The sequence below is a fragment of the Monopterus albus genome, unplaced genomic scaffold, assembly GCF_001952655.1.
Source record: "Monopterus albus unplaced genomic scaffold, M_albus_1.0 scaffold103.1, whole genome shotgun sequence".
Classification (NCBI taxonomy): domain Eukaryota; kingdom Metazoa; phylum Chordata; class Actinopteri; order Synbranchiformes; family Synbranchidae; genus Monopterus; species Monopterus albus.
In genome coordinates, this window is record NW_018127983.1 from 1,038,613 (window position 1) to 1,051,046 (window position 12,434).

Genomic DNA, 12,434 nt, shown 5'->3' on the forward strand with positions numbered 1-12,434 from the left:
GAACCGAGCTGGTGACGATTGCCTTGTGTTTCATTTATTTTTACAAACGGTACTCCCGAGGAGTGCTGTGCCTTTGCTGTTTGAACTGAGTAACCAAGGAGTGTTTTTGTGGAGTGCTTAACTGAGGAGTGCTTACCTTTTTTGTGTCTAATGAACTGAGGAGTGTTTTGTGTTTCGAAACACGTGTTTCGTTTTTTGTGGACCAGTTAACCAAGGAGTGCTTTACCTTTTGTTTGAACTGATTACCTGAGGAGTGTTTCCTTAATTTTGTTTGAACTGTTTCCTGGCGCCATCTGTTACTCTGCGGGCTCCGTCCTCCTGTCCTGAGGTCTTCTCTTGAGATTTGTGTTAAGTGCCTGGGCTGGCCTAGCTTCGGCACCTGCTCCTGTCTTTGTGCTGTAACGCAAGCCTCTCTCTTCGACTGCCATCGACCTGCTTTGCTGCCTCTGAGACTTCACTACCCCACGCCAGTCCCGGCCTCCTGGGACAACCTTTCCAGCCAGCGGCGCTCTCTCTTTCCAACACTCTCTCAAGCAGGTCATTTGTCCTTGTACCATTTTCATCTTTCTCTCATCTGTCCGTTGTCCTCCCTCACACTCTGCTTTTTTGTTCCAGTACAGTGTGTGACACCTCACCTCCGACCCCGGGTTGCTCCTCCAGCGGTCCAGTCGTTACTGCGGCCCCAGCTGCCCGAGACCCACAGTAGAATCTCCGCGCCTCACACGGGCCGCCTCCTTTATTTTCTCTCGTTTATTTGAAAATAAATATATCTCCAGCCTGGGTACGAGTACTGCACCTTCTTGAGTCCTGCCTTTGTTCAGATACGGCTCGGCCGTAACAGGTGCACCTTGTGTTTTGAGCTATCACAAACAGTCATGATCTTTCATATCTTTATTGAACCCACCCATTAAACATACAATGTCTATTAGACACGCACAATGTTCAGGAGGAATTTTGGACCATTCTCCCTTACAGAATTGCTTCAGCTCAGCCATATTCTTAGGACATACTGTATGGTATGAACAGCTCTCTTGAGCTCATTCCATAGTATGTCTATTGGGTTGAGGTCTGGGCTCTGACTGGGCCACTGTAAAAGGCAGATTTTGTGTCGCTTAAGCCATCCTGTAGTAGATTTACTTCGATGTTTTGGGTGATTGTCCTGCTGCATTACCCAGCTTTCTCTGAGCTTAAGCTTGCAGACAACCACCCTGACATTATTTTGTAGGATACCTTGATAAACCTGGGAATTAATTTTTCCCCTTTATAATTTGCATATGGTTGACTCATGAACAGAGACGTTAACCAACTCCAATGAATCCTTCAAGTCTTTAGGTGTGACTCTAGGGTTCATTTTTACCTCATTGAGAATTCTACATTGTGCCTTCGGAGTGATCTTGGCTTGGTGCCCACTTCTATGGAGAGTAGCCACGGTACCAGATCGTCTCCATAAACAAATAATATGTGTAACTGTGGACTGATGAATGTCAAAAGTCTCTGAGGTGACTTTAACCCTTTCCAACTACATGCAAATCAACTCTTGATCGTAGGTTTTTTGAAATCTTTTTTTTGCGTGACCTGGCTCACATCAGCTGATGCTGCTTGTGAATAGCACATTGACACTTGAGTGTTTGTATAAGTCAAAGTAGTTCTAAGCCACACCTCCATTCTTGTATCATTGATTGGATTCCAGGTTTGCTAACATCTGACTACCATTGATGTTTTGTGATAGCAGAAGGCTAGTGTTTCCATTACTTTTTTCATCATCACTTTGTATTTTTAATGGGTGTGTTCAATAAAACCATGAAAGATTATTACTGCTTGTGTTTTATCGGCTTAGAAATAATTGTGTTTATCTGATCTTATTGATAAGATCAGATAACATTTCATGACTATTTTATGCAGAAAACGAGGGAACTGCAAACAGCACCTTTACTTTCTAATAATGCAGAGGTATGGGTACTGGTCTCAGTGTGATGCAGTGCAGTCTAGCAGTCTTTTGTTAGCATTCTGTATTGCACTAAGGAGGATGTTTTTGACATTGTGGATAAATGCTCAGTGACTTCTTATCCTACAGTAATTCTTAAAGCTGTGCTCTAGTATATTAAAATAAAAATTCATTTTTACATAGCTTGTTTTCCTTTTTATGGAGAATGATTTTGAGCATCTTTATATTTTCAGCCATGTTTGAAATCCAAATCCCTGGGTTTGACTTTTCTATCAAGTTAATTTTGAGGCAAAACTGTAGCATGCCTGCAAGCCAGCTCATCTTAGCACACAACCTCTATCATGTAAGCCACTGAATTGAAATATCCTCTGCTTGAAATATTGACTTTAATATCTCATTTGAAAAATTCATGTAACCTTTTGATGTTAAATCCATACTCAATTTTGCAGAATGTTACAGGAATATGCAGAAAGGGGATAGGAGGCATTATTATGTTTTTTTCTGCAGAGAAATTACATTTTATGGTTGTAACACCAACCTCTCCTGTGTTCTTTTTAGTCCACAAGGGAAAAAGACGAGACCATTAAGGAAAAATGAAAAGAGCTATTGATTGGGCTCTTATGCCTTTTCTATTTGCCTCATTTCCTAAATGCACGATAATAAGGGCTCAGCCACTGAAACTAACAATACTCCTTAATGAAACGAACTCTGAAGAATTAGCCTAAGTTTGCATAATGATTCACAGATGTTTCCATAAATGGATGATATGCATTAGGTTTGTTGTTCTCTGGATTCATGTTCCATTTACTAAATGCACGCTCATCTCCTTATAGCATTATGATGCAATCAAGATATTATTTGATGATTTCTGTTTTGAGAAATGTGTGGCTTGTTATCAGCGATGTCTGGGGTGACATTTTTAAAAGCCGTCATATTAAAATAATGGCACAGTTGATGTATTAGAGCTAATACTAGTAAAATAGGAGCAGCACGTTATAGCAAATACAGAAAAGCATGCTTTTAGCTAATGGAGTTTGTCTTTTAATAGGTAGATGGGCATCACAAAGAGGGAGAGTGAGAAATGAAAAGGCAAGCCATTGTCAAATCCACAGTGTGCCAATAGAGATGAGTGCCTTATTAATTTAGAAATTTGCAAATTGTTTACCCCAGGTGGGCAAAAACATGGTAGGACACATGTTGCCATGTCATCAACCCATGCCATACAGACAGTCTAAGTGTTACTCCATTGCTTAATTAAAATTAGAGTAATGAGAGATGTTTTGCTCCCTCACTTTAATCATTACTTAATTTCACAATACAGTATTTTAAATATTCAATAGAATGTGAATTGGTAACAGTTGCTAAGAGTGTTTTATTCTTTTTTAACAACAAAAAATTTAATGTTATAATTAAAGATTTGTCATTAATATGTCCACTTCTAACTTAGTCCTGTTCACGCATCATTTTTGTCATGCTAGTTTTTCATGTTGGGTAGGTAACAAGCTCTGTAGGAAGGTAATTCTTAATCTTGCCTACAGAGATCTGATTGGTCTTTTCCCCCCGACAAGCAGTGGAAACGACCATTAAGGCCACAAAATCAGAACTAGGGTTTACAGCTGCAGTTGAACCTTGGGGATTTTGATATGGATATGTTTTTGGTTTGGTTTACATGTTGCTTTGGAGCCTTCATACTCAAACACTAGTCCTGAATAGTGCCGTGTGGGGGGGGGACAAACAACCACATGACCACCATGACAGACCCTGGCTTTTGGACTTGTTGCTGATAACAGTCTGGATGGCTCTTTTTGTCTTTGTCCGGAGCACATGGCATCCATTTCTTCCAACAAACCCCTGAAACACTGATTGGTCTGACCACAGTACATGTTCCCCCTGTGCGATGGTCCATCCCAGATGCCTCCAAGCCCAGAGCAGTCGACTGCGCTTCTAGACATTGTTGACATAGGGCTTCCTTTTGGCACAGCACAGTTTTAAGCAGCGTTTATGGATGTAACTACGTATTGTAGTGCCAGACACAGGTGTGCCAAAGTAAAGCTTAGCCCATGTGGTTATATTGCTTATAGAAGAGTGACGATTCCTGATGCGGTGCCGTCCGAGGGATCGGAGAGTACGGTCATCCAGCTTAGGCTTGCGCCCTTTGCCCTTTACTCACTGAAACCCATCCGGATTCTTTGAATCTTTTAATTATGTTATGTACTATAGAGGCTGACATATCCAAATCACTTCCTATCTTTCTCTGAGGAATGTTGTTTTTAATATTTTCAATAATTTTCTCACACATATGTTGGCAAACTGGTGGTCTTCAGCCCATCTTTGCTCCTAAAGGGCTTGGCCTTTCCTGGATGCCTGTAATAATTTGTCACAGTGGTGGTAAATCAGGCGCTGAGGGTGTTTGTATAAATTTTCATTGTCTAGCTCCTGACTGCTGTGTCTCTGACTGGATACATGCACATTTCTGTGGTGCCACTCTTTCTTCTCTCTCCACTGCGACTCCTTAGTAAATATGAACACATCCAATTTCATTGTTTAGTACTGAAAAATAAGTCCCAAAATCAGTTGCACTGATTCTAACAATGCAATTAAACTAACACTTTGGGCCCTAACTAGCTACAAACGCATGATGTGCGGCGCAGGTAGCACATCTGTTGTCTTTTTACCAAGCAGCACTCTGCCAACTTCACGCCAGCAGGTGAACATGGGGTGTGCCCATGTAAAGTTTGGGCATGTTGCTAATATGAGGGTGCACAAAGTGACTGCACCACTGACCAGCAAAAACCAAGGTCTGTGGTCAACAGTCAAACCGTCATTGCTAGTTAATGGATGCTTGGACAATGTTGTGATGCGCATCTGTTTAAATGTGTGCACAATGCTCGTGTACTGTGCTTGTTATACCCTGGGATGTGCTGCACAGGACATGGAATACTTAATAAAAAGATGACAATTGTGTTCACTGGGTGTTGTGCACATCATTATATACGTATTTATAATAAATATTATAATAAATAACACACCTGCTTTACCTCAAAGAGGGTTGTGGGCTCCTTCACCTTGTGCACCATTTCCTCAGTGGAAAATCTTACTGACATCTGACCTGGCAAGTGCACCAGTATGCTAGCAATCCACCAAATGTTCAAACTCACACGTCTCTTAAAGGGGATGTGAGGTTACACACTGATTGGATAATTGCATGTTACACCCAAAACACACCCCTGCTTTAATGAGGAGCTCAAGTACAGCCCTTTTGCTACTTGTTTGGGTGCTTGAACCATTTTCCTCATTGTCAAATTGCCGAAATTACCCAAACACCACTTGCGCCAATACAGTTTGATCAGATTCCGTGGATCCTCAAAATAGGGTTCTTTATATCACAGCAAAAAATACTGTCTATCATGTAACTTACTCATATTCAAAAAGCCCTTGCAAATTTTTTATGAGGTTCAAAATGCATCAGCATTTATTTAAGGCTGTAGGATACACACCACTAATTTGGTGAGCAAATGTGTTTATTTGTTTATAATGAACACTCCAAAGGGCAACATTAATTACCTTTCATAAGTTAATCTTAATTAATTATACTTGTTGTTTTCTTTATTGTATTTTCAGCTGCTTGGACAGATTATATTCTTCAGTAAGATGATCTTGCCCAGGTTTGTCCTACTTTATGCTGCTCATAAACTCTCCTTTGGCTACAACAGCAGCATGTCAAATTGCCATAAGTCTCCAGCGATGGTTGCTGATACATTGATGCTAGGTAAGTTATTTCCTTCTAGGCAAATTATATATTATGTGTCCAAGCAGCATATCTGAACATGAAAGCAAAACAAGGTTATCTCACAGCCCTCACTCCTTTGAGCCAAAAAAGTAAGATCGTTAAGTAAGATGTTAATTATAGTGTCTTTACTCCACAGAATTGTATCATCTAATTTGCTTTGGCTGTTTGGGTTTGCTTTACCTCAGGCTACGTATTTGCATAATGACCATTTGGAGCAGTGTATTGTTGAGCGCACAGAGGTGAGGCTCAGATGGCTTGTTGAAATCAGTTTTCAAAATGTTATTTTTCTCACTGTTCTAGAAATCATTACGATGTTATCCTGGCTTTTATACCATAATGGAACTTTGAAAACAAGAGAGACACACTTGAACGCAGTGTATTGTTGATACCAGCACTGAACTATTTTCTTCACTGTTAAAGCTCTACACAGTAACTTGCTATAATCAGATGCTCACACACCAACTTAAAAGAATGTGGTTCATGACCATTCATAAGTCCTCGACTCTTCTTTTTACTTTGTTATTGTTAAATGCTTACATTTCAAAGCAGTTTCATGACCTTACCATTGTAAATGATGCCCCTTTGTGATGCAGGATTTTCAGCACGTGTCCACTCTTAGCTTTTCTAAGCCAGTGACAAACCCATGGTCATAGTGTCATGCCTCTTGAGCATCTCATGGGAATGTTGCTCAGCACTGAAAGCAGTGACCCTCTGGTAAAGCACATGGTCAGGTCTAGGTGACATTTATCACAGTGATAGCTTAGAAAAAACAGCAGTAGTTTTTAGAGAAGCAGTGCCAGCTCTGAGGTGGTTTATCGTGGGCCCTGTTACAGCTCTTTGCCTGCTACAGCAGCTTCATAGCAGGACAGTTTACCCTGCTGCTCTCTTTTGCTGCCTCAGCTTAGCTCCATCCTCTGTCAGGGGACAGTCGCCTGCGGAGGGGCAGATGGTCTCATTTCTCCCACTGGGACTGTCTCATTCACGTTCAGCAGTGTTGCAGTGCTTTACTTTGCAATCCCTTCCCTAGAAATATGCATAATGTTGTCCGTGCTTGTTGTAAAAGTAATGTTGACAACAGTTTTATAGCTATTTGTAGTTTCTTTATCACTTATACAGTTCAAATGAAAATGGACCATATTAGTGAGATTGCTGGCCTAATTCGGTTAGCCTGTACAAAGTGGGTTGTTGGTCAAGTCAGCTAATGTTGCTGGCACTTTAAGCTAATGATGTGTTTCATCCGTTATTCCAGCAACACAGTTGCAAGTGCTATTCTTACTCTACCCTGCCCAGATTCCTCTGTTGCTGTGGGGACTGAACCCACCTTCTGTTCAAGTGCATGTTTCTCCAACCTTATCCATCTTAGGATTCCCAGCTACCAGGAAGCTCTCCAGTTTTAGCTTCATGTCTTCGCCGGAATTATGAAATCAGTTTTTTTGTGGTCACTTTGATTAGCAAATATTTGTCCACTTTTACATTACTTACATACAGTGGTACAGACTGCCATAGCTGGAAGAGTATGAAAGACTGTTAGATAGTAGTAACTTTGCACCAAAGATCACCTTTTTAATCTGTCATTTGTGGTGGATGTTGTAGCGTGTCTTGTAAAAATCTGAAAGACTGTATGTCATTATATTAATATACATCCACACTTTGCTGTGACCCTTTTCTTTTTCTAATCATTACTTACTCATTTTTACAAATGCAAGTCCTCATACTGATGTACGATATTATTTTCCTGCACACACAGTGGCCGATTTGCCTTGCAATGTCCCACATCTCAACACCTCATTAATATTGCATGATCTTGTTAGTGTCTTCTACCTCTTCTTTACCCCTCCACACCCCGGCTGCAGAAGCTAGAGGGTACATCTAAAAGTCAGCTTACAGCCTCTGCTTTTACCAGACTTGCAGACATGGAATAGGCTCATATCAACTCAAGGATTATCTTCCACTGGCTCCCTTTCAAAAAGTCTTTATGTGGAAGTGTCAAAAGATTTGATTTGATTTGATTTGATTTATTCTTTCAAGCATGTAAAGACAGTTGATATATCAACACACATAATTTTACACATATCCAACAAATGCTAATCCAATATCAATGTGCTTATACCTAGTACATGCTTGAATGGAGTAGGAAGAAGTCAGACTTATCCAGTCCTGCCCCATGACATCATCTTACCATCATTGGTGTGCAAGCAGTATCTCTACATAAATAATTCTCTTCTACACCACACAAGTAATATACTAAAGAATTATTACAAGGTGTTAACATTCATACACCACACCCACAATGTTCCATCTGATTAATCATTAAACCTGTTCTTGCATATATCTTGATTGACACATACCTTTATATTTATGTTTAAACTCGTCAATTCTATTACTATTTTTTATGTCCACACTTTAATTATTCCATAGTTTTACCCCACTTATGGAAATACAAAATCTTTTTTTGGTTGTACGTATAGCATGAATTTTTACATTTAACTGACCCCTTAAATTGTATCCCCCTTCCCTTTCATTAAATAGTTTTTGAATTCCACCAGGTAATAAATTGTTCCTGGCTTTATACATAAACACAGCAGTCTTATATCCCACTAAATCAAAAAATTTTAACATTTTAGACTGTATGAAAGCTCCATTGGTGTGATCTCTATACCCCATCTTATGCACAATTCTTATCACTCTTTTTTGTAATATATACAATGGTTGAAGTGAGCTTTTGTATGTATTTCCCCAGTTTTCAACGTCATACTCTAAGTATGGTAAAATCAATGAAGAATACAAAATACGTAGTGCTTTCCTGTCCAAAATATATCTAACTCTTGCCAATATCGATATATTTTTTGCTATTTTGTGCTGAACATATCTGATATGAGATTTCCAGGAGAATTTGTCATCAACTATGACACCTAGAAATTTAATTTCATATACTCGTTCTATATTAGCTCCCCCGATTTTCAATTGAAGTTCATTATCTAGTCTACGATTCCCAAATACCATAAATTTAGTTTTATCCAAATTCAGAGATAGAATATTACTATCACACCATTTCTTTATCTTCAAGTTCCTGTGAAACCCGTCCAGAGAGTTGCTGTAGGTTTTCACCCGATGCCCATATGGTAGTGTCATCAGCAAAGAGAAGAGATGAGATTAGTTACCTCTCTGCAGTGGAAAATACATTTATTTGTGATTTTCACCCAAATAAACCAAGGGTAAAGAGGAGTAGGTTCTTGACAGTTAGGAATGGGGGCCATACAATATTAAGGGCATGACATAAGGAGGAGCCAGGGCAGGTTTCAAAAAGCATCTCAGTGAATCATTATCATCAGTGTTGTGAGTCTGACACCAATCAGTTGACCCTGCATCACTCTAGATAGAACCATTCCTTACAAAAACATTTTCAGTAGCAGTAAGTCTGCACTGAACTGATGTCCATACAGTATGTGGATTCTCTCCCTCATTACAGCAGGCAGTCAGGGCAGCAGCATCTATATGCTGTGGTAATGATGACCCCACAGAGGCCAGGGGAGAAGACTGCAATGGAGTGGGAGGGAAGGAAAAACAGGAGTAGTGCTTGAATTATAATGCAGTAATGAAAAGGAATAATAACAGGAAGTAACGTCAGGGTTATTCATTAAAATACATCTACACAACAGAAAAAGCACAGCTTGCCCATTTAATAAAAATATGATAAAAGTGTTTTTTAAAAACCTGTAATTTACTTGTTAGTTCTATTGTAAGCATGAATATTAGCTTGTGTCTCTGAGTGCATGTGTGTGTGGTGTATAAGCTCGACTTGTGTAAGTTTGAAGTGTGTGTTGGCTAAGCAATAATCAAAGCAAACCGACTATAGCTGGCAGTTGATGGTGTACTAGTTTTAGATTACTTTGCCTTGTAGATGGCTAATTCATTTTTAAGCTCTTTCACTACCACCGCTCTTGGAAAGGAATGTCTTCTTCTCCGTGACCAGTGAGACAACAGTTTGATTTTTACACCAGGTAGATATTTGGCATCAAAAGACATGCTGTTCAGATTTGGAAAAAAAAAGCACACATTTCAACAGAATTAAGGCAGACAAGGAAGATGTACGATAGCAGTTGTGCTGCAACTAACAATGTTATTTGTTCATTAATGGGCTGATTATTTTCTTAATTAATTGTTTGGACTATTAAATGTCTGAAAAAAGTGAAAAATATCAATAATGTTTTTGTAAAACTCATAATGACATATTCAGATGTCTTGTTTGACCCACAATGCAAAACCCAGAGGGATTCAGTTTACTATGACAAATGAGAAGCTGCATCCAGAGAATGTTTTGCATTTTAGCTTGAAAAATGACTCCAACAATTAACCAGTCATCAAGATAATCTCGGTAAATCCATTATGTTCTGTGCATATCATGACTGAACCTCAGTCAGCACACAGAGCTGCACTCTGTGTTGAAGCTTTAAAGCATGTGACACCTCTTAGTAGCCGTCTTCTGTCAGTTGTCAAAAACAAAGTTTCAGCTGTTAGAGTAGTTCAGCAGTTCTTTACCAGATGGCAATAAAATTAAGAAGAACACAATTAGAAGTATATGCTTATATATTGATTTAATATGTTTATTTACTTTTCATGCAGTGTTTATCATGTTAATAGATGTGTAGCACTGTCCTAACAAGTAAAGCCAGTCAGTGTCTTACTAGCAACAGACAAAAGCTAGTTTTGTTTGAAAGAAGCTTTGCATGTAGTAATGCTGTTCCAGCTAAAGGCCATAATTGCTGTTTAATAACTGTTTACAGGGTGCTTCATCTTCAAAGATTGGAGAAATATGCCGATGTAAGAATTACTGTCATAAACTAACTTGCAACAACACGTACAGCTGCTTTGATAGCTCGGTGCCATTTTTCATGGCTGCACTTTATCTAGCTACAGTATGTAGACATAGTCACTAATAAACACAGCACCAGGTATTGTTTCAGTTAAACCAGCCAGCAGAGTACTACACAATACTTCTAAAATTAAATTAATCCTAAAATGAACCATTACTACTAGGCATAATTTACCATTTCTGCACGGTGAGTGTTGATCAAGACTGTGCATCTCTGGTGCCTCTGAACAGTGGGAGACCCAGAGTGCACGTACAGGCCATCTGCATGCTGAGGTTTCATTCTGGCAGGAAGAAGAACAAGGACCTTTTGTTTCAAAATGAAGTGTTCCACAGAAAAGATGTTTTCACTGGAACTAGGTATAAAATGTGAGACAACCCCATTAAATGCTGGTAATAGCAAATGTAGGTCTGTACAAACAACTTACAAATAACCCATGAGATGACTGATATGTGAGGTTAGCAATTTGTTTTTTAATACAGCTCACAAAACCACCCTGAAAGCACAGCAGTTTTTCTTTAACTAAGATGAGTGTATCATTCAAATGATGTGGTAAATCTACTGAAGGAGAGCACGCCAAACAAGGTATTGTGCGCTAGGAGCGCGTATAAATGTGGGGCGAGAATTCTGAGAACTCTTTGGAGATTACATTTTGTTAATTGCCATCATCCATCAAGCATAACGTTCATAAATGGAATAGCCATTGGACATTTAAGATAATGCTCAAGCATTATGATGGATCACGCTCTCACTGCTTGTGCTCAATCTGGTTAATGTCTGAGATAATAATTTAGTTTTAATCAGTCATATTTTGTGTATTTCAATTGCACTAGCACTCAAGGGCTCTTGTGGTTCACAACTAATAACTGAACAATTCAAAGCATGTAATGTAACAACCAAAACAAATTGTGTGGAATTATTTAGGTTGTTACAATTACCCATATACATTTTAGGCTGTATTATTGTAGCCAGCTAGGGCATTAAATCTGATGCTTTATGTGTGTACCTCAGCTTACAGTAAGTACAAATGGACTTGTGCTGTGCTTGAGTATTTTTTATGCCACTTTTACTTTAACACCATTTCAGAGGGAAATATTGTCCTTTCTTTTATCCACTGCAATTATTTGGCAGCTATAGTTTCTTTGCAGAATATGATTAAAGTATATGACCACATAAAATTCAGTGACTTGTTATACACTAAATTAAGACTTTTACTTTTATAAGTACCTATGTACTTTTACTAAATTATTCCATCTGCTCATGTTTATAGACATAAGTATAGTGGTTCCAGGAAGTATTCACACTGCTTCACCTTTGGCACATTTTACTGAGTTGCAGATTAAATTTTGAATTAATTAAATGGCCATTCAGAAGGATTTCAATTTTTGATTTTTCTTTTTTTATTTGCTGAAACTTTTAAAGCTGTGCAGCCTTTTAGTGTCACATTTTTGAGTGTACTCAGCTTTTCAAACTTCCTTTGTTATGATGGGGAACTTACAGTAGCATCACAAGGTACATGTCATGAGGTCAAAGGTTGTATAATGCATACACCACCACCACCATTGACTAAAAAAAAGACACAAGTGTCAATGTCAATAAATGACAAGCAGGTGGAGCTGTGAGCAAAGTTACGCTCAGGAAAACTCCCAGTAATATTAGATTTAGTGTGTTTTCCAAAGAGACAGATGTGTTGAAGCTTTACTCCTGAGAATGCTCCTAATAGACGAAAAGAGCTTGTTATTACTGTGCAGCCTGCTTCCACACAATTACAGCAAGTCTATGTAGCATGGACTGCCTCTCTGCACTTACTCCATATTTGACACAACTA

General features: G+C 38.9%; 1 protein-coding gene across 6 annotated transcripts in view; it reads left to right on the forward strand.

Moving 5' to 3' along the window:
• Positions 1-12,434, forward strand: part of LOC109965756 (uncharacterized) — a 177,750-nt gene that overhangs the window by 41,283 nt on the left and 124,033 nt on the right. For 5 of the 6 annotated variants that reach the window (XM_020610048.1, XM_020610049.1, XM_020610051.1 and 2 more), the window contains one exon: positions 5,567-5,714. The exons of the other annotated variant lie outside the window; for it this stretch is intronic. In XM_020610048.1, the coding sequence (XP_020465704.1) occupies positions 5,597-5,714 (118 nt within the window). In that variant the 5' untranslated portion in view covers positions 5,567-5,596. The remainder of the gene's footprint in view (positions 1-5,566; positions 5,715-12,434) is intronic. 6 annotated transcript variants of the gene reach the window in all.